Source organism: Lissotriton helveticus, chromosome 9 (genome assembly GCF_964261635.1).
Source record: "Lissotriton helveticus chromosome 9, aLisHel1.1, whole genome shotgun sequence".
NCBI classification, from domain to species: Eukaryota; Metazoa; Chordata; class Amphibia; order Caudata; family Salamandridae; genus Lissotriton; species Lissotriton helveticus.
The window spans coordinates 92,968,835-92,991,329 of NC_136070.1; the positions used below are offsets into that span (position 1 = coordinate 92,968,835).

Consider the following 22,495-nt stretch of genomic DNA (forward strand, 5'->3'; position numbering starts at 1 on the left):
GTTTTGCCTGCACAGCGCTTGCGCTCTTCATGTGAAATCTCTTGTAAACAGAAAAAAACGTAATAAAACAGGCTTCGAGCCTGCCATTTCTTACCACTGGGTTCCTTTCTTTTCCTTGCTTCTCATTGCTTTAGCATCCCTTGTTATCATTTCGCTTTTTACAATGTTGTCCGTGAGGTGGAGCATGAACCAACTACAGCTTCCTGCAGGCAGTGTCCTTCCACTGGCCGCATGCTCCTGAAGTTACTCTTTTTTTAAACATTTTTTTACTTTTGAGTTGCACTCTAGAAGATGCAATGTTTGATTTCTAGTTCATGACCATCCCTCAGGCCCTTTTCCGCATTTGTGTATCACAATTCAAAGCTCAGGATTCTAGTTTTTTTCTTGTTGTTACTATCGGAGACAGGTTCCCTTCTTTTGCTTGGGCGTGAGAACCACTCAAGAACGTGGCCTTTGAGTCGTGCTGTAGGCTCTATCGCTGCGGTATTGAAGCCATCCATGACGTAATTGCAGCAAATTCTGGATGCGAACAGCTCTTTTTAGAATTCCTCTTCATGTTCTAGTTTTTTTATTCCAAATAACATAGGTTTAAGTGAAACCATTATGTAGCTGGGAAGCTTTTTTTGACCTGTGTCCAATACATACCTTAAGATTGCTTCCCTGTTCACTTGTACTGTCAGTAATTAAACTGGCCAGCACAGGGGCTTAACTACTCATTCATATCTGTGCTTACATGTAATATAATGGCTCCTGCCTTAGGGCTGTAAAGTCAGCTGTAGGGGTGACGTACAAATATTATATGCAGTGTTAGTGGACATGGCACACAGAGTGAGTGCCATGTTGTGTTTTCACTTTTTAGAGCACCTTGTCACACAGCCAGCAGTTGCAGGTCCAACGACATCCCACCCTCGCAAGACCTGTGCGACTCTCTTGCCACCTTCTTCCATCGCAAGATCGCAGACATCCACGACAGCTTCAACACCACGACCGCCCCGACAGCCACCGAGACTCCCGACCTCACGGCCACCATCCAAAAGGATCCCCTTCTCTCCTGGACCAACATAAACGACGACACCATCAAAATCATGAACACTATCCACTCCGGCTCTCCGTCAGACCCATGCCCACACCACATCTTCAACAAAGCCAGCGCCACCATCGCACCCCATCTCCGCACGGCCATCAACATCTCCTTCGAGACCGCGACCTTCCCAGAGAGCTGGAAGCACGCTGAGATCAACGCCTTACTCAAAAATCCCAAGGCTGATGCAAAGGACCTCAAGAACTTCCCTCCCATCTCCCTGCTCCCGTTCCCGGCGAAGGTCATTGAGAAGAGCGTCAACAGACAACTGACCCGCTACCTCGAGGAGAACAGCATCCTGGATCCGTCCCAGTCCGGGTTCTGCAGCAACCATAGCACCGAAACTGGCCTCATCGCCGCCACCGATGACATCAGGGCCCTGCTGGACAATGGCGAAACCGCGGCCCTCATCCTCCTGGACCTGCCAGCCGCCTTCGACACTGTCTGCCACCGCACCCTACGCACACGCCTCCACAACGCCTGGATCCGAGAGAAGTCTCCGGAATGGACCACCTCCTTCCTCTGCGGCAGAACCCAGACCGTCCGCCTCCCCCTTCCGTTCTGAAGCCACCGAGATCATCCCTCAGCCCGACACTGTTCAACATCTACATGGCCCTCTCGCCCACGTTGCACGACCTCAACATCATCTCCTATGCCGACGATACCCAGCTGATCCTCTCCCTCACAGAGGACACACTCATCGCCAAAACCAACCTCCACGAAGGAATGAAAGCCGTCGCCGAGTGGATGAAGAACAGCTGTCTCAAGCTGAACTCGGACAAGACAGAAGTCCTCATCCTCGGCTCCACCCTCTCGACCTGGGGCGACTCCTGGTGGCTGACCGCGCTGGTAGCACCAACACCCACCAACCACGCACGCAACCTGGGGTTCATCCTCGACTCAATACTCTCCATGACCAAACAGGTCATCGCCGTCTCATCCTCCTGCTTCAACACCCTGCATGCTCCGCAAGATCTACAGGTGGATCCCCACCGAAACAGAAGAACGGTCACCCAGGCCCTCGTCAGCAGCAGGCTGGACTACGGAAACCCCCTCTACGCAGTAGCCTCGGCCAAACTCCTGAAACGAATACAATGCATACAGAACTCCTCTGCACAATTGATTCTCGACATCCCTCGCCGCAGCCACATCACACCCCACCTGAGAGACCTGTACTGGCTACCCGTCAACAAGAGGATCACCTACAAGCTCCTCACCCACGCACACAAGGCACTCCTCAACACCGGACAGGCATACCTCAACAGACGACTCACCTTCTACACCCCCACCGCCAGCTTCGCTCCCCCGACCTTGCCCGCGCCACCGTCTCCCGCATCCAAAGAACAACCTCAGGCGGCAAATCATTTTCTCACCTCGCCGCCAAGACCTGGAACAGCCTCCCCATCCTCCTACGGCAGACCCAGGACCCACTAACCTTCAGGAGACTACTCAAGACCTGGCTATTCGAGCAGTAGCAGCCCCCCACCACTTCCCCCCCCTAACCCCCCCGACCCTCAAGGGTGAGTAGTGAGCTTTACAAATGCCCCGATTGATTGATTGTCGGGTTTCTTGGAGTGACACAATATATGCTGTAGCTCTTAGGCACCAGCCCTCTTTAGTACCTTTGCTCTAGGTGTTTCGGGGAAAGAACACTGGCACTGGGGACCTGATTAGCAGGAACCCAGTGCACTTCAGTCAAAGGCACATCAAATAACAGGCAAAAAATGGGGAGACTGCTGCAACAAAAAACCCAGTTTCCTACAATGCACACTCCAGTGGGTAGTATACTAATGTTCAGGGATGGAGATACAAGGAAGAAGATAGAAGTGCAAAACTCCAGATGAACATATCAGTCAATAAGTCAAATGAGAATGGCAATGGGAACCCACTCCCTTGTAACCAGATCACTGATGATAAAAACTTAGGATGTGGAGGACACAACTCGTATAGTAACTCTTATGTGTTGGGGCAAGTAGCAGGTCTTAGACATTTGGTTGAAAAGCAAGCATGCAATGTTGAATTAATCCAACCACTACATAGACACTAAGGTGAAGTAAAAATGATGTTAAACATAGGTCTTGTTGAAGCTGTAGGATTTTGGATATTTCCTGAATTTGAGGAAATCATTTTCAAGTCTCGCATGTGAAGATAGATTACACCACAGAGAGGAATCATTTCCATAGAGATATCTTCCACCTATTTTCTAGTGTTTGGTCTGAAGGACGAAGAGTAGATTGAGGTTGGCAGACCTTCAGCTTCTTGTTGGTTGATAAGGAACGAAAAACATGATGAGCTAACTTGGGCAAAGGCCAAGTAGAGTACTTGTGGGCAAGGCAGAGGGTTTGAATTTGAATTGGAAATGTCTTTTTTCTCGCCTCTAGTGAAGGGACTTTAGTTGACCGAAAATCAGATGAGTGGAATGAGTCTTAATCTCTTTGTAGTTTCAGTTTTGTCCCTAAATGTGCATAGCCAGTGTATGTTTTGCTGCCAGAGCTGAGCCTGAGATTAACAGAGGGACACAATTTGGGAAAACCTTTTGTATTGCTTTCTGTTTTGAGATGAATCTTAGAGTCGTCAGAATACATGTTGTGTGTGTCAAGAATCCAGACTAGTAGATCTGTGTACGTTTTGAATAGCATAGGTGGTACAGCTGATCCTTTAAGTGCTTCATGTCAGATGGTGACTTTGTTTCCGAAGGTGAAAGGGCCCAGTTTGACGTTATGTGTGTAATTTAGGAGAAAGAAACTGAGCAACCATCTTAATGTTGTGCCAGCAGTGCCTGCTTCTGTTGCCAAATTTATATGTTGTGCTCAACAGTATCAAATGTATCGTAGTGGTCTACTAAACTTTTGAAAGACGATTTGTCTTGGTCACAATAGAGTAATAATGTTAATGTTTAGGAGTCTTGTCTCAGTGCTTTGTCGACAGCAGCTGGATTGAAAATCATTTATAAGGTTTTTGATTCCAAGTGAAGGAAATGTTGTGAGTGCCGACTGTTTCAAAATAGGAAAACCAGCGATGGTTCAGTAGTTAGCTGCATCTACAGAGCGTTTCATCTGAAATTGAGTTTGGATTGCGTGCATTAGGGCTTGAAGAATATCTCCATTAAGAGGAGACATTGATTATGTAGGCTACCATATGTGAGGGCATCAGTGGTTGAGTATGGCATTTTTCAAATCTCATGGCAGTGAAGATTTAAAAAGAATAATATTTGCAACCTTCACAATCTCTGCTACATAGACAAGTTGGAATTAGTCATAGGGAGTTGATCAGGGGGATAGTGATATGGTGGTATTGTTTGTTAATGGAGCATAGGTTAATGTTATTGTGAGGACTAGGGTGTATTTTATGGTTTGGTTGTGCACTCTCACCGTCTAATACACTTTAAGGCCCTTCGGTATTGTTTGTCAAACCTTTGTGTTTGCTCAATTCTGGGTAGCTGTGACTGAGCCGCAAGGCTTACTCAGAGGACCAAGTGTAAAGCATTTGAACAGCACCAAAACAATTGAAGAAGAAATTGACATGACACCAAAGAATCCAACACCAATATAGAAAAATAGACTGTATTTTAATGTATTAGTAGACACCACAGTAGATCCACCACAGGGTCCCGGAGATGTAGGATTTACAAAATTTAGTAAACCAGGTTATTTCACTCAACCATGAGCAAGCACTGGCAAATTCAACAAATTTGATACGTAGAGACGTTTTTCACAAAAAGTTTGGCTAGTTGAAATGCGGTCACTTGGAGTCACTTTAGGCAACAGACTCCAGTAGGGAGCTGGTCGGGGGGGGACCAGCAAGGTCTTCTGAGAGAGTTACCTCAGTAGGTGAAGCAGTCCTTGGTCAGTTTCAGGCACTTTTATCTGTTGCAGGCCTTTCCTATGGAAGTGGTCCTGATGCAATTTATTTTATTAGCGCTCATCCGTCTGATGATGGGCGGGTCTCTGTGGCATTAATATCCCGAAATTGTAACATCTGCTCCCCAATTTGGACTATCCCAATATCCTTGCCCTAAGTTTAACAGAAGCCAGTGGGTCAACGATTAAATTATATTCAGTATACAATTGCCCGACCTCCTGTCACAAGGAGTCTCAGAAACCTGCTATTTTAGATTCTTACTTGTCTTGTCTAATCTTTGATCCTCAAATCCCATTTTCTGATTGTTGTTGACTTTAATGTTACCTATGAGCATCTTGAATTAATGCACCTGGTAACTGATGAGCAAAATAAAATAATGGGTATCCCTTCTTTTGAATCTGCCTCTTTTATCCCAAACACAGTTAGGGCTTTACAATTGGCCTAGATGACACCTAGTTTATTTGGCTGAAAATCTGACCTAGAGAGAACACACATCTTTGCAGGAGGGAAGTACATAAGTAGGATTGATTATTTTCTGTTAGATACAGCCCTGTGGAATAAAGCTATTGACGTTGTAGTGTAGTGATTAGACAGTGACTAGTGGTTACTAGTTTTGCACCTCAATATGTGCCCTAATCTTAACTCAGTTTTCCTGGAAACTAGATGCTTGATTGCAGGAGAGCCACTAATAGCTAATAATTGCAGGACAATCAAGTAGCCCACTGTATTAGCCAACAGGGAAGCACACACAAAGATTTACGATATCTTTTATACAACAATTGCACCCTTTGTGTATTTACCTTGCTGTGATATTCCCATCACTGACATTTAGCAATCCTTGTTTACCCAACTACGAGAACGTTTTTATACCATATTTGACTCTCCTTCTGTAAAAATACACCCAAACAAAAAAAAGTATAACATTTACAACTCCTGGTTTTCAATTAGTTGGCGTAAAGCAAAATCAACTCTTAATCAAGCAATTCAATCATGCATTCCATCTGCAATCACATTTGCTAGATCTCAATACAGATGTGGACAGATCTTATTGAGGCTTTTTAGAACAAGGGATACGACTGCCTTTTCACATATAATACCCCATGCCAGTAGAGATGGTAATTCCTCCACTGACCACTATATTCCACCCTCTACTTGGTTCTCTACCTAAGTCTAACATGTCTGACTATTATAAAGCTTTGCTTGGTTCCTCTATTCCAAGGGATTATCTGTTTTTCCTTTGTGGATACAAAGGTATCTATTTAAACTGTGAAGGTGGACAAAGCACCAGGCCCACATAAGATCCCAGGGGATCTTTTACAACACAATGTCACCATGTGGTTCCCTTATATCAACCTCTTCTGTAATGCACAGAGATGTCTGAAACTTGGTGTGGTGCAGAAATCATGCCTATATATCAAGGAAGACAACCCTCAAATCACCGAATGGCTAAAAGCAATCGATGCTCTTAAAGGAAATCTTACTCTAGCCGACTCTGTTAAATCTCTTGGCATCATCATAGACCCCAAACTAAGCATGGTAAAACACATCAAGATTGCAGCCAAAGGTGCTTTCTTTAACCGCAGACTGTTGAACAAGATCAAACCCTACATTCCAAACAAGGATCTCAAACTGGCCACTCAATTTCTGGTACTGTCAAGACTAGACTATGGGAACGCAATCCTAACAGGCAGCCCGAAATCGAACTTGGCACCGATCAAAACAACACTACATGCTGCAGCTAGAATGATTACCGGCATCAAAAAATCGGATCACATCTCCCCAGCACTCAAGGAACTCAAATGGCTCCCAGTAGAAATGCGTAGTAACTTCAGAACGGCCTGCCTAACCCACAAAGCCCTCCATACCGGCAAACCCGAATACCTGGCAAATAAACTCAAAAAAGCAAGCCAAGCCAGGAATCTGAGAAGCTCTAACTCCTTCCTGCCCAAAACCAGAAAGAAAAGAACAGCGGACTGCTCCTTCACTGGAAACGCCCCCAAAATCTGGAACTCCATCCCCCGCACATCAGAACTATTCCTTCTTTTGTGGTATTCAAAGGCAACTCAAATCCTTGTTCCTGATCCGCTCCCTTGGCTGTGGATAACCGGGGTCAGCAAGCAACCCCTGAACTATGTGACTACAGTGAATCCCATAACCAAAGAAGCTCGGCAACTCACCCATGTTCCGCTTACAATGTCACTCATTGAATGCCTATACCTTACATATGTTATGTTCATGTTTGTTATGTATATGTTTATACAGATTTTTGTCATTCTATTACTGTAAAGCGCTCTGCTACCTCCGGGTCTTGACCGCGCTATAGAAAACTTCCTAAATAAATAAATACCTATTCACAACAAGCATTTGCAATGCAATAGGTCTCGCATTAGGAAAGTTTGATCTACTGGTATTGTAAATGACACATTTTTTATTTATGTTTTGTTTTTGAAAATAGCGAAACTAATAGCTTTGTTATTTACAATGCCAATAGTTATAATTTTCGCAAATGTGACACCTATAGCATTTGTAATGCAATATGTGTCGTATTTAGGTGACTTACATGTATTGATATTACAAATAACAATGGCTTTTAATTTTTTCAATAATTAATACTTAAATAAAAGTTATTGTAATTTATAATGGCAATAGCTTAAACTTTTGTAAATAACTGTTGTGAAGATTATGTTAAGTGTATTTTATTGTTACGAAAATCCAAGAACAGAAGTGAAATATTAACATATTTTTGTTACATTTGTAATAAAGCTTGAAACATTGAGAGAACATATTTGAACCAGTTGTTGAATGGTTGCACAGATTGATGTCGTGGTTGCGCTGAGTGATGTTGTGATGGCGAACGAGTGATGCTGTGGCGTTCAGTGATGCTGTGGTAGCACATCGTGATGTTGTGGTGCCCCTGAGTGATGCTGTGGTGGTGCTGAGTGATGCTGTATGCTATGCTATGTTTTGTTTTGCTATCATATGCTTTTATTTGCTATGCTATGCTGTTTTTTGTTTTGTTATGCTATGTTTTGTTATGCTATGTTTTGCTATGCTATGCTTTGTTATGCTATGCTATGCTATGTTATGCTATGTTTTGCTATGATATGCTATGTTTTGTTGTGTTTTATTATGCTATGCTTTATTTTGCCCTGCTATATTTTGTTATGCTATGTTTTGTTGTGTTTGGTATGCTGTGCTATGTTTTGCGATGCTACTATATGTTTTGTTTTTCTATGCTATGTTTTGTTGTGTTTTGTTAAGCTATGCTATGTTTTGTTATGCTATGTGTTGTGTTTTGTTATGTTTTGTTTGGGGGTTATGCTATGTTATGCTATGCTATTTTTTGTTATGCTATGTTATGTTATGCTATGTTTTGTTTTGCTATCCTATGCTTTGTTATGCTATGTTTATTTTTCTATCCTATGCTTTGTTTTGTTATGCTATGCTTTGTTGTGTATTGCTATGCTATGTTTTGTTGTATTTTGCTATACTATGCTTTGTTATGCTATGTTTTGTTATCTTATGCTATGTTTTGCTCTGCTATGTTTTGTTGTGTTTTGTTATGGTATGCTATGTTTTGTTATATTATGCTATGTTTTGTTTTGCTATGCTTTGTTATGTTATGCTATATTTTGTTATGCTATGTTTTGTTGTGTTTTGGTATACTATGCTATGCTTTGTTGTTTTGCTATGCTACGTTTTGTTTTGTTATGCTATGTTTTGTTTTGCTATCCTATGCGTTTTGTTTTGTTATGCTATGCTATGTTTTGCTAACCTATGCTTTTATTTGTTATGCTATGCTGTGTTTTGTTATGCTATGCTGGTGAGGGTGGGTGAGGGGTGTGAGGGTGAGGGGATGTGAGGGTGAGGGAATGTTAGGGTGAGGGAATGTTAGGGTGAGGGAATGTTAGGGTGAGGGAATGTTAGGGTGAGGGAATGTTAGGGTGAGGGAATGTTAGGGTGAGAGGGTTACGGGGGTGAGCGGGTTGTGGAGGTGAGTGAGGGTGAGGGGGTGTGAGGGTTAGGCGTTGTGAGGGTGAGAGGGTGAGGGGTTTGAGGGTGAGGGTGTGTGAGGGTGTACGAGGGTGAAGGGAGTGAGGGTGAGTAAGCCCCATGTGAAAGGATACATTGCTGGAGTTGCCTCACTTTTGTGACACACTCCAGCAATGCGTCACTTTTGCGCAATACAGGTACGTCAGAAATACTGACGTATCTGTAACTCCTTGCGCCATGATGCGTCATACTGTAAATATGACGCATCATTGGTGTCGCAAGGAGGACTCGGTGAGAAGTGACGCATCACTGTTTTCACACAGCGATGCGTCACTTTTCATAAATGAGGCCCCCTGTCTCTCGAGAAGAGTAGGAGCAGAGACGCGGGCCCCATCGGCAAAATAGGTTAATTTTTCTTTATTTTTTTTATTATGTTCAATTGCGACCCCCACTCCCCCTCGCAACTCCCTCCCCCCATGGCCCCCACGCCCTCTCCGCCACCCGTGAGCCCTGCCGGCCACTAATGGTAACACATAAAACTCTGGAAATAAGCACCAAAAGCAAACGCAGTACCGACAACACATGCTAATCAGAGAAGAGATTTAAGGCTGAAAACAAGCACTGCACTAGAACAACTACAGCACCAAGAGCACCGAGATCGTGTGCCACATTGAGAACTGGTGCAAGACGTAATGAGTACAGCCCAAAGACCACTTACAGCAGATAGGCCAACCGCAGAAAAGGCAGCGAGTGCAGGCTCAAGAACACGTATACCAATCACAGCAGCCGAAACTAGTATAGATTAGATGACGTGTGCAACTCCAGACCCAAGTATTGTCTCAAGAACATATGTGAGCAAAAACGTGCAGCACTGAGAACAGGTGTAGTCGCGAGAACAAATGCTGCACTGTGAACATTCGCTGCACGTATAACCAGTACAGAACCGAGGATCAGTGCAGCATTTAGATGAACTGCAGCACCAAGTAGAAATACAGTACAGAGAAAATGTATCATGTGAAAATAAGAGCAGACCCCAAAACAAGAGAGATACTGATGATACATACAGTACACAGAGTAGTGCAGTTTGAGTAACGTTATATAAAGAACACGTTCATCACCAATAACAATTGGAGGTAAGAGAATAAATGCGGCATCGAGAACAAGTGTAGGACCCACCATAAGTAAGGTTCGGGTTTCAAGAGAAGCAGAGAGAGTAAGTAAAGTACGTAAAACAAAAACAAAAATGATAGCACGGAGAACAAGTACATAAGAGGAAAGAAGCGTAACGCAATGTAGGTGCAGCCCCGGGAACTTGTACCACTTCGAGAAAAGGTGCGCCAAATAGAAGTACATAACCTGAAGTAGTAGACGTAGCGCTAAAAACACTGGTAGCACGGAAATAGCACACCAGTACAAGAAACACTCTGGTACCAAGAACAAGTGAACCCGAGAGACCAGGCACAGCACCTCAAGCAAGCGCAGCATGTAGATCACTAAAACAAGCATAGCACTGAGAGGAAATGCACATAATCTTAAATTTTACTTATTCATCTGGCTAATTAGGAACAGCTTACCGGAAGTTCGGGAGCGTCATGTCGTGAGGCGGGACTTCCGCTTTTTGCGGGAAGCCCGGCCCACGGAGAGCAGCGGTGACGTGGGGCTCCCAGGCGTGAGGGAAGCCCCGCATGTGGTGAGGCGGCAGAGAAAGAGCCCAGTGAGTGGAGGGGGTGATATGTGTGTGTATGTGTGTGTGTGTGTGTGCGCACGTGTGTGAGCGGTGGGGGGATGCGTGTGTGGCTGTGTGTGTGTGTGAACCCGTGAGTGGTGGTGATGGTGGGGGGGTGCGCGTGTGTGTGTGTGTGTGTGTGTGTGTGTGTGTGTGTGTGCGCGCGTGTGTGTGTAGCTGTGCGTGTGTCTCTGTGTGCGTGTGTGCGCGATTTCGAAAGGGTGACTTGCTCTGAATGTGGGACAGGGGATGTGCACGGCACCGGGCTGGGCGTGCGCGTCCTAGAGATGAAATCGCCAAGGGAAAGCGCGTGCACATCCCCTATTTCACATTCTCGGCAAGCCGGCAGCAATAAGTCTTTCGCTGACGCGAGACCCAAAAAAGGGGACCGATGTGTTCATAGCAAAATATATACAAATAAGCTTATTGGATGATTTGCAAAAGATATTTACTAGGCAAATTCCTAACAAACTCAAACAGTAGTTAGTGGACAGTGAGGCGCGATCTCTTTTCCTGGCTGGATTTAGAGCCAAGGTGGGTTATGTCGGCAAGTCTTTCATTTGTCCCTAATCTAATGGAAGTTTATCCATATCGAGAAAGACCGTCTGTACATTGTGTTTGTGGACTTGAGGGCAGATTTTGACCAGGTCCTGAGACACCTATTATGAGAATCACTAAATCCAATGGATGTTCCTACTTCATTGCTGACCCTCATAGTTAGGTTACATGAGTACAATTACACGCAGTTGCGTGGGTAAACAGGGAGAGATAACTCAACACATCCCAGTATGTAGAGGGGTTAGTCAGGGTGTGTTTTGGCTCCCGCTCTTTTCTCCCTTTATTTCAATGACACCTTTGGTAATCTTTGAATTGTACACGATTTCCCCCAAGCAAAACGATTCACCCATACCAGCCTTGCTTATCTCTGATGATACCCTTCTTCTGTCTAGAACCCACATTGGCCTTCAAAATCTTCGGTCTAATTTTCAGGTCTTTTGTGACCGCAATGGCTTGGAAATTAAAATATAGAAAACTAAGTATATGGTGATTAACCCACACAAGTCTTTCAGGGGTAACATTTTGGTAGGGTCTACTCGCTTGAAGAGGGCAGACAAATTTGATTATCTGGGAATTAAACTCGACAGTAGATTATCCTGGGCTACCCAAATATAGAAGGGCCAATCGATACTACAGCATATGGCAGCTGCATAGCGAAAGCTCCAGCGAGGAACAGTCTCTTGTTTGGTCTTGCCAGCCCTGGAGGTCTAGAAAGCTAAGGCACAGTCTACTGCACTTTATAGAGCAGAGATATAAGGATATGCTAATACAGTTGCCCTAACTATAGGGAAAAATGTATTTGTGAGATCTCTGTGTAACTTACCTGTAAGCACCCTCCTGCGTTTGTTATTCCATGATATTGCCCTCCATAACATTGAGAATTTACCTGCCCTGAATCCTGTTTTATTTTGCGTTCGATTATGGGCAACCCCAGAGCTTGCTCCTTCTAAGGCTAGCTTAATCGAAATCTTTAAGCTTGATCCTTCCATTACCCTGCCTTGGCTCTATCATACTAAATATTAGTTGACTACATTACGGTTGGAAAATCTTGGGTCTGATCTTGCATCCATAACATCTGCTGCTAAAGTTCCATCTAAAATCGTTATTGGGACTATATTGCAAGCTTGGCACACAAGAATGCAACCCTTGGGATCCTTACAGTTCAACACCTTGAGTTCAGGCCACTGTCCGCTTTTGAGAGGTTTGTCGATGTTATATAACCCCCACTTGCAAAAGCACTTTAAGTGAAATTTCAATATGCACTTCTACTTATACAAAGTTATACATTTAAGTGCAATCCTAGCCAGGGCACAATTATTTTTGACCACTTTGTGTAGCCTAAAGGAATATTGTGCGCATAATGGTTTTTTTTGCCCGGCTTTCATCACTTCAGGGAGTTAGTGGATTCATCCTTTTGTCGCTCCCTGGGCTTACAGTATTATGAAGTCGCCCTTGGAGTCCTCAAATCAGATACTTCTCTTATTGTGTTTTCTATAAGCATGTTTTTAAATAGCATTTGACTCACCATGAAACGGGCATGGTTGTAGTTTTATGTTACCACTGAGTAGTGCAATGGTTTAATGCAGTGGTTCCCAAGCTTTTTTGACCCATGGCTCCCTTGACCTAATTGGCAGTTGGCCGTGGCTGGGGGGGGGATCACCGGGGCGCAGCACACACTTTGGGAACCACTGGTCTATATCATCCCATATATACAAAGGCAACTGCTCTAATGATGGACTGAAGGCAACGTCCCGGCAATCAACTGGCATGCCACTATGTTTATCATGCTTTGAGGTAAGAGCAAACAGATGTTCTAATTGAAGCTTTTTTAATGGGCAGGTCCTGTCTAATACCGGTTACCTGCAATTTTTTTGCTTTAGTAGGGAGATTTCTGGCACTTCTCAGCACCTTTGCAACAAGGGAATTTCATGATTTCCATGCACTGGTACATATGAGAAAAGTCAGGAAATCATTTCTGCACATTTTGTACAAGAATAAGTGACTATTTGCTTTTATGTTTTAGCACTTCCGTCCTTCTGTGACTCGTTTTACTTTCCAAAATATGTTAGCTTTCGGAACTTTAAATACATCTGCACACCATGCCTGAGCTGCTCTGATATTAAAATATAGACCTAACCAGTGTTCCCTCTAATTATTTTTGTCTCCGTGCGGCAGTGACCTGTTTGTGTGCACACATTTCTTGTTGGTATGCGCAAGTGAGTGATATTAGCATAATTGTCTAACAAGGATTGACAATGTCTGCACCCTGCACTTAATACAAGTATACCCCTCATCCTGCACTCACAATACAGCTAAAAACTTACACACAAGCACATACTCACCCTGCACTCACACAGCACACTTCTCATCCTAGACTTATGAAGACTCATCGCTTACCGTGCACTCACACAGACACATTGCTCATTCTACATTCAGGCACTTTGCTTACCCCATAATCAGATACACTCATAAACGCATAAATTCTGCATTCAAGCACATTATTTACTGTACACACACTGACATACTGCTTATTTCACGCTTACACAGACACGAGTCACAATACATTCACACAGACAAACCATTCAGTCTACACTCTGCAAGCAATACTTTCACCTTGATCTCCCTATGCACATCACTCACTCTGCCCTCACATCACTCACTCTGCCCTCACATTACTCACACTGCACTCATTTAGGCAAACAACTCATTGTGTAGTCATAAAGCCACACCCAAACACTGCACTCACAATACACACTATTCAACCTGCACTCAAGATACGCTTTGCTCGCCCTGCACAGAATGAACGCTTCCTCATTCTCACACAGGCACACTGCTGACCCTACATTCACACAATTCACCTTGCACTTATCCAATCACTTCACTATGCACTTCTGATAACTCACTCCTTCCAGCATGTACTATGCCCATTACTAACCCTGCTCTCACTGTAAATTCACAAAGTTGCATCCCTCACCCTACACTCAAACTGGTATACTGCTCATCTTCCCCTCAACATACACACTGCTCAGTTGTACCAGATAGGGAATCATACATGTATGTAGGAAATACACTTTTATCCAAGGGTTTGTTGGTGCTATATTACAAATGCTTATTACCCAACTTAGTGGTACACATAATCTGGTGACTTCATTTTCCTTAGGGGGTCTTTTTTTAACTACAGCTTAGATTTACTTCTGCTCCCGTTCACCAATCATGGTATTGCTAACTGTCTTTTCAGTATTTGTTTTATGTGATTTGTTTTCACAAATTGCTTGTAGTAACCTCTGCTGTACGCCTGCCAGTCCCATACAGGAATTGTATTATTAAGAGCAATTTTGGAGAAATCACACATGTGTAAAAGAAAGGGAAAGCAGCTTTCAAATGTGCACACAGGGAAGAATGTAATATCGAAACATTTTCAACAAAGTTGGTTTATTTAATTTACTTTAAAAATATAAGTAGGGAAATGTGCATCCTAGAGGTGGAGAACAGCATGTCTGAGATGCAGATTATTTATGACAGTAATTTTCAACGGCCTCATTTTTTTTCCAGCTCGGCATTTCTCTACCTCCCTAATTAAAGGTTGAACATGACACTATTTTCTAGGATCGGCTGAGGCTTTTGTAGTAGCAACATCTTTTAAATACAAGCATCATGTAAAAGCTTATGCTTTTATTATAAAAATTGTAGTACCCGCACAAAAATGCTTGCAAAGTGTTTACATCTTGTCTGCTATTGCCGTCTCAAAAACAGTTTGTCACTTGATTTTCTTCAGAGAATGGCGATGGTGGGGCAGGGGAGTCGCACCTTCAGGAGGAAAAATATCACACCTACTCATTAGCAGGCCATCGAGAGCACTTCTCCTGTCAGTAGGAGATTCCTTTGTTTTGTGCACTCCTTAGGGCCCCATGTGCGGTGATAATTACACTGTGGCAGCCGCCCAGGTGCGCAGATTAGGAGGAACATAGGACCTAACCCAAACAAGTTGGGTGGGGGGGACCCTGCCTGTGTCCCTTGCTTTTTCTACAATTATTCATCTACTTTGCTTTGTCAGGCCGTTTTGCATTTCATTCATATTGTACTATGGCCTAATCAAGACGCTCGGGGTGCACCATACGCCACACTTCACAGGGGAAGGGATGGAACATTTCTCAGGCTGCAGTTTCCACTACCCACATCCTGCGCTGCGGCGCCCCTGGCTTCTCATCACGGCGCACCAGGGTGCCGCGGCGCACACTTTGGGAACCACTGGTTTAATGAATTGTTACTTGATTAATGGGGGACTACATTTGTGGCATTGCCTTTCGGGGTAAAGAAATGAGATTCCATTGTTGGTCTTTTTAGGCTTTTTAATGATGTTTTGATATTTTTACAGAATTTGCCTTTTTGCATTATGTATGTAAATCATGTTTTTAATCTGTAGTTAGATATTTTATACATTGTAATTTATTTACTGTATTACACGGTTTCTTTTTATAGGGGTCTACCACCGAAATAAACTTTTGGATAATTAACTGTATTCTAGTTGGTTGACGTAGATTTGCCCTTTAGACTAATTTAAGTGGCAGACACAAGGTCAAAAAGAATTTTAACTGAATATAACATTTAGTGTTTTGCAATGAAGTTAAGGATCTGACTAATGAATGGTTTATTTTCTTTTTTGTTGCAGCCAGTACCTGGAGAATTTTTTGTGGCTGAACTACACTCCTGAGGTGTCCAGCAAAGCCTATTTAATGTCGATTTGCTGCATGGTGAATGAGAAATTCCGAGAGAATGTCCCTGCATGGGAGGTATTGCACTGTAACATAGCCAGCCACAGCTATGCCTACTGGTGGTCTTAGGGCAGTGACCTTAATTTGCATCTGAATACGTTTCAACATTATAACTTGCCACAGATGTGAGAGACAAGTCTCCACAGGATCTGGCATGTTTAAAGACTGTATCTCCCCATTTCCTGCACTGAACTCCTGAAACTGTTGCCTCAGAATGCACACATGGCTGATGCTGGCTGCTCTCTAGAGCCTCTTTGAGAGGAACTGCTCTAGGTTTTGGTGGAAAATGCCCAGAAGTTGCAGATTTACTTGTGCTATAATCTAAGATTCTTTTGTCGTTGTACTATAGGAAGCCATAACAGCTCTACATGACTTTGATATAAATGTTTCTCTTTTATATTTCTCAAAGTGCATATAGAGAAAGCAGTATTACTTGTTTGTGTGCCTTAAATCCTTTACTTTTATTGTGAAAATACAAATGCTCCATGTATAATTTAACCATGTATTGATGGATCTTGTATAACACAATTGTAATGCTGTTTTATATTAACCTATAGATCACATTACTCCTCGTACGTCTTCGAAGTTTCACGCATCTCCAAAGCACCAAAGTCATTATAATGTTGTATAATTGCACATTAGTAGTAAGTGTAGCCTTGTTCTAAGGTGTGGCCCAACGGAGCATGAAGTTCAGAAAGTTGTGGCGTCAGACCTTGTTTGTGTCTTCAGTATCTAGTCTTCAAGGACTTCAAATTCTTCTTTTTTTTTTTTTTAAACATTTTTATTTTGCAGTTAAACAACCTCACACAATGGCAGTCACGACAGTAATCATACATTGATGGTGCTGATCTAACACATAGTTACTATGATGGAAGCAGTACATTACTCTTGTCGTTACCGTGACCAACTTCTTCTAGGTACCCCCCTTCACTCCCCGTCTTCCTCTTCGTCAGAACTGTGTGTGTTGTCTACTGGTAGTTGGTCGCACAGATCTCCCCTGAAGGTATTCCAGGGAGTCTTCAAATTCTTTCTTGTGAGAATATCCTTGCTATATACTAGCTTTTAGTTGTTTTCATTAATGTATTTTTCTGTATTGAGACAAAATGGTATACAAATATGGAGTTTAGCATTAGATTCTCCAACTGATTGAGGGTGAAAGCTCTAGTCCGTTGAAACTGCAATTGCTGCACATTGTTTTGCTTACTTTTTTGCATTCAATTTAAAGGCTTTTCCGAAGTGTTTCTTTTACAATATTTAAACAAATGTTGCTTGTGGAAGCAGAATGCACAGAGATGTGCTTCTCATTTCATGCTTGCATAAACATGAGAAATGCAAAGGCTAGTTTTTTTTTTTTTTTAATACAGGAGTATGGGCGGAGAGGTAAGGTCTGAAGTACTTAATTTACAAAGCACTATTAAGCCTGTGAATGGGATGGAACTATTAACAGTATGATAGGCTGTTAGATACAGTAACCAGTTATGGTTAAGTTGATTAGTCCAAAGGAAGTGTATTTTGTATCAGCAATCACCCTTTTTGTGGAAAAATTGCATTGGTACCGAAATCCATTTCTTATAGTTGGGGCACATTGGTTAAGAAGGGCAAATGTGGGGCTGACTAAAATTCTATTTACGATTTAGCAATCGAGTATAGCTCAACAGATTAACACCAACCTTGGCATGACGATGAACCTGGGCCGAAACAGTTCCCTTTGATTTGGTGTGTACGTAATTTTGTCTTTCGCTCCTCAACGTGATATGATGGCTAGAGTGATTTAAAAAATGTCACCCACCTTTGTCCGGGGTGCAAAATCTTACTTTTTAGGTCTCGGCTAGGCAGCGCCCATGCGCTGTCTCTCCGAGACATACAGTAATCCATATGGTGATAGTAATCCCGCCTGCTGCTTGCCTGCTTCTTGCAATTGGCTGAGTGTGATTTCCGGCCTCCCTATTCGTTGCTGATCCGATTCTTCACTACCGTTTTTATCAGCACCGACCAACTACAGTTGTATGGTGCTGTAGGGCTTTCTCAGTTTAGTTTAGGGACTACTTGTTTTTTATGCGCCCACTCCACTCCAACAACCTCCCCTCATTCCAAACAAATTACAAGTTCTCCTTGCGGTTATGAAATGTACCTGTGGCGTGCTTTCTTCCCTCCTTTACCGCCCTCACCGCAAACCAAAGGGTTCCAGGGATGTAGGCGACTGACAGGCGAGAGGAGCATTATGAACGGGCATTTTCATTAGCTTTGCCCGTTACTTCCAGGAAGCTACATCGACATCATGGATTTAATGCCGATCAGCACGTATAGCTCCTAAACTCAGCCTGGCTGCCAGCGTCATGAACTTTATGGTGGGCGGCTGCCGCTTTTCCTTTCTTCCCATAGCCCTCAACCCAGGCGCGCAACGCCCATTTACCCCCCCACACCTCTCCCCCCCCTATCCCCTCCTGTGTGTCAGCCCGAAATGAGACAGCTTCCCGGGCACACACACAACCGCACCCGAGCACTTCACAGGTCTTTTAAAAGACCATTTACGTGAAATGAGACTTTGCTGTTTTTTTACTTCTCCTTAGAGCCCCTGCATCTCCACTGAGATCGCTGGAAGACTTAGCCCCCCAAAATATTTAGTGCCTCCACCCCCCCACCCCACCGATCGTCACGTATGGCTGCTTGAACTTTCTTCCCCATAGCCCCCCAGCCTAGGCGCGCAACGCCCATTGACCACCACCCCCGTCGTGTGTGGCAGCCAGGGGTGAGACAGCTTCCCGGGCACACACACAGCCGCACCCGAGAACTACAATACCCAGAATGCATTCTGTTAACATCCGAAACTGAAGACCCTCGCACAGTATTTTGCTAATCTTGCTTACATACAGGGCATGTGCAGGTAAGATACACTCACCACCATTCTTCCTGCACTCCCTCCTCAGGCAATGCTCGGTGTCCACTAGCTTTACCCACCAAGGACGCAATACACACAGCACAGCAGCATGTACTGAACTGTAACATATTGTGCATACAGAAGATTGCGGTTTTTCTAACAAGTACTAACTGTTCAAAACGTCAGCCCAACCTGTCCTAGAAGGTACATTAACCCTCCAGACTATTTTACAATAAGCCAAAACTACATCCTTAATCTTGAAGAATAGCGACCACGTGCCTTTGTTTTCTTTGACGTGTGCATCGCGTGCAGGTTTTTTTGTTAATTACTCACTCCACTGCAAACCCAAAAATATAAATAAAAACTTTATACTTTATAACAGCATTAGCTTTAACTTTTACAAATACAAGATCTATTGCATATTGCATTTCAAATGCTTTTTCTTTTTAACATGCAGACAAAAACAGACTAAATTAAACAAAGCTGCCTGTGGGTGATGGGAGGCAGGGAGACCGAAGGAAGAAATAAAGCAGCAGCCTCTGGGGCTGCGTCACGTGGAAGCAGGCAGGCACCCCTGAATCACGCAGGGTTTGTGCAGACCTACCTGCCTACAAAGAGGGTTGAGAACATTTCTCACACGATATGCACCATTTTCTGCAGAACATAGGGACGTGGAGAAATGAACCTTAAATACAGGAGGTCAAAAAGATTGATTTTGCAAAAATATATAAATCTCTTACCATTTAAATTTTCTGGAAGGACTGCAGTAGGAAAATGAAATTATGGCTTCCTCTGCTGAGAAGGTCAACAACCCCTGACTGACCCACCCCAGTCACCCATGCATGAAAAGAAGAAAGGCCCAGCTAGGGCAGTTGTTTTTTCCTTCAGAGCTCGGTCGGTGTTCACACTTCATTAACGAGGATGACAGTACGGGTGCAAGGAACAAGGTGTTCGAGGCATGTGGGCTGCTAAATTCATATCTTTTGCATTAGATCGCCGCCTAGTGTTGGGTCCGGATGATCGCACATTGTTGTCCTGGAAGAGTCTTCGAAGTATCCTGAGATAGGTGGCTCCTCCCCTGGACTACAGTGCGCATGGGCATCGGCTCCATCACCAGATTGTTTTTTTCCGCCATTGGGTTCGGATGCGGTCTCGACGTCTCTCTGTCGGAACCGAGAAAAACTAGCTTTTTACGGGCCAAAAGGCCTTATATTCCTTACGTCGGTATTGTTTGCGCACGGTCTCGAGTTCTTGAGTCGGAATCAGCGGAGTCGTTTCACTCTTCGGACACCGAGGCCTTCTCATCGCGACACGACCGCAACTTTTCGGCATGGAGCGGAGTCCGTTTAAAAACTGTCCGCTCTGTGGGTCCAAATACCCACATATCGACGTGCACCCGGTCTGTAACAAATGCCTTTCACCAGACCATAACGAAGACAACTGAATGGCCTGCGCCAGATTCAGGTCAAAGAAGACACTCAAGCTTCGGCGCGCGGTGCGCCTCGAGGCCAGACAAGCGGCCCCGGATCCAGAAAACATCTTCGGCGACCAAGAAGAGGAGGACCAGAGCCATCATCTTCAAATCTCCCCGCCCGAGACGGAAGTCGAGGCAGATCCGGTAGACGACGACGGAGTCGTGGGTCAAGGCCTTGAATACGTCGACGAGGTAGGGGACGTCGAAGAGGTTTATGGGGCCGCGGAAGATAGCTCAGGGGATGAGCTATGCCCCGAAGGTTACGAGGATCAGGCTCGGGTCACGGGATCGCCAGTCGGCCTTACCCACGACCCCGTACCGCAAGCCACGGCCCCGCCTTCAGGCCCGGCCACGGACATACTTGCAGCGCACGCCGTATCGAAACCGAAACTGAAACCTACGGTATCGACTACACCTAAAATGGCCGACCCTAAATCGAAACCGAAACTTATGGATTCGAGCGTCCCTAAGATGGCGGCCGTCCATCCAAAAACACCTAAACCCGCTGCTTCATCGACTCCGTCGGCCACCGGTCCACAGAAGTCGAAGAAATCTGTCGATTCCGCAGTGTCGAAATCGGCGCCAGAGGAGGGTTCCTCTAAAAAGGGAGTTCGGCACGGGTCGACCGCTGCGACGCCGTCAAAGCCCGCCAAAGCCAGCGACACGGCTCCGGTTCCGACTGGGACTTCGTTAGTCGGACGCGTGGTGGAGACGGAGCCGGCGAAATCACACGGATCGAAAGCTGGAACATCTACGCATCGGTCCAAGGACTCTGGGTCGGCGGCTGCGGCATCATCGTCCAAGACTCAGAAGGGCCAACAGGACGTCGGATCCGAGGGCAAGGTCAAGACCTCCTCGACGGCGCCAAAGGCCGCTGCAAGTGACGCGTCCCTCGTCGCCTCTTCCCTACAGAGAATCAGGGAGAAGGCCTCTGCTACGTCGGCTCCGATGCCGTCGCCACAGAAGCCGGTGGACATTCCGGCAAAGCCTGCGAGTAAACTTCTCTTCCTTCTGCCGCCAAAAGAGGCGCCGAAGGCCTTTTCAACAAAAACGACGCCAAAGAAGTCGGATTCTTCAACGTCTGGAACACTTTCAAGTCGACTACTCGACTCAGAGGAGGATTCTGAGCGTTTTATCGACGCAGACACGGGCAAATTGACCCTTTACAAGAGGAGGATCACTTCACAGCCAGTGGACTCCTATGTTATCCCCCTGAAGAAGAAAAGGCTTACTCAGGATGCTTCAACACTGATGGAACCTATCCAGCCTCCTCCTAGAAGGAGCCCAACTCCTTCCCCAGAACACTCTGAGGGTGAGGGATATGGTGAAGATGACCAATACACTTTACCCATCAATGAACCTGATGCACAGCAAGATTCATATGATGACATAGGGGACCAAGGCACCCAAAATGTGGGGCAAGACCCACAGCCTTTCACTGCACGTGCATCCCCAACAGAAGATTCTGCAGGTTTTCATGCACTCATTGAAAGGGCAGCTGCTAATCATGATGTGGACATGCATGCTGACCCAGTAGAAGAAGACTTTCTATTTGACACTTTTTCAGTCTCTGAAAGGACAGTAAAGACACTGCCTATGCTCAAAGGGGTCCTCAAGCATGCTGCGGACATCTTTAAATAACCTACCAGGGCGAGGGTGGTCAATCCACGTATCGAAAAAAAATACAGACCAGCACCTGCAGACCCTGCATACATTCGGGGACAGTTGCCGCTTGACTCCCTTGTGGTCGCAAATGCCCGTAAAAGGGCGAACTCCCAAACAACGGGTGAAGCTCCTCCCCCGGATAAGGAGTCAAAAGTCCTAGAGGCAGGAGGTTAAAGAGTAGCTGCACAGGCTGCCAATTTTTGGCGTATTGCGAATACACAGGCACTCTTGGCACGTTATGATAGGGCGCATTACGACACCCTAGAGCACGTTTTAGAACACCTGCCTCCGCAGTTTCAAGAGGGCACCAAACTGCTTATAGAAGAGGGAAAACTGATCTCCAACGCAGCCATAAAGTGTGCACTTGATGCCGCAGACACAGCAGCTAGGGCTATTAACACTAGCGTCATGCTGAGACGGCAGGCGTGGCTCCGCATATCGGGGTTTAAACCAGACATTCAAACAACCATACTTAATCAGCCCGTCA

General features: G+C 44.7%; 1 protein-coding gene across 2 annotated transcripts in view; it reads left to right on the forward strand.

Moving 5' to 3' along the window:
- Positions 1 to 22,495, forward strand: part of AQR (aquarius intron-binding spliceosomal factor) — a 273,023-nt gene that overhangs the window by 15,646 nt on the left and 234,882 nt on the right. For both annotated transcript variants that reach the window (XM_078659545.1, XM_078659546.1), the window contains exon 5: positions 15,889 to 16,009. In XM_078659545.1, coding sequence (XP_078515671.1) covers positions 15,889 to 16,009 — 121 coding nt within the window. The remainder of the gene's footprint in view (positions 1 to 15,888; positions 16,010 to 22,495) is intronic.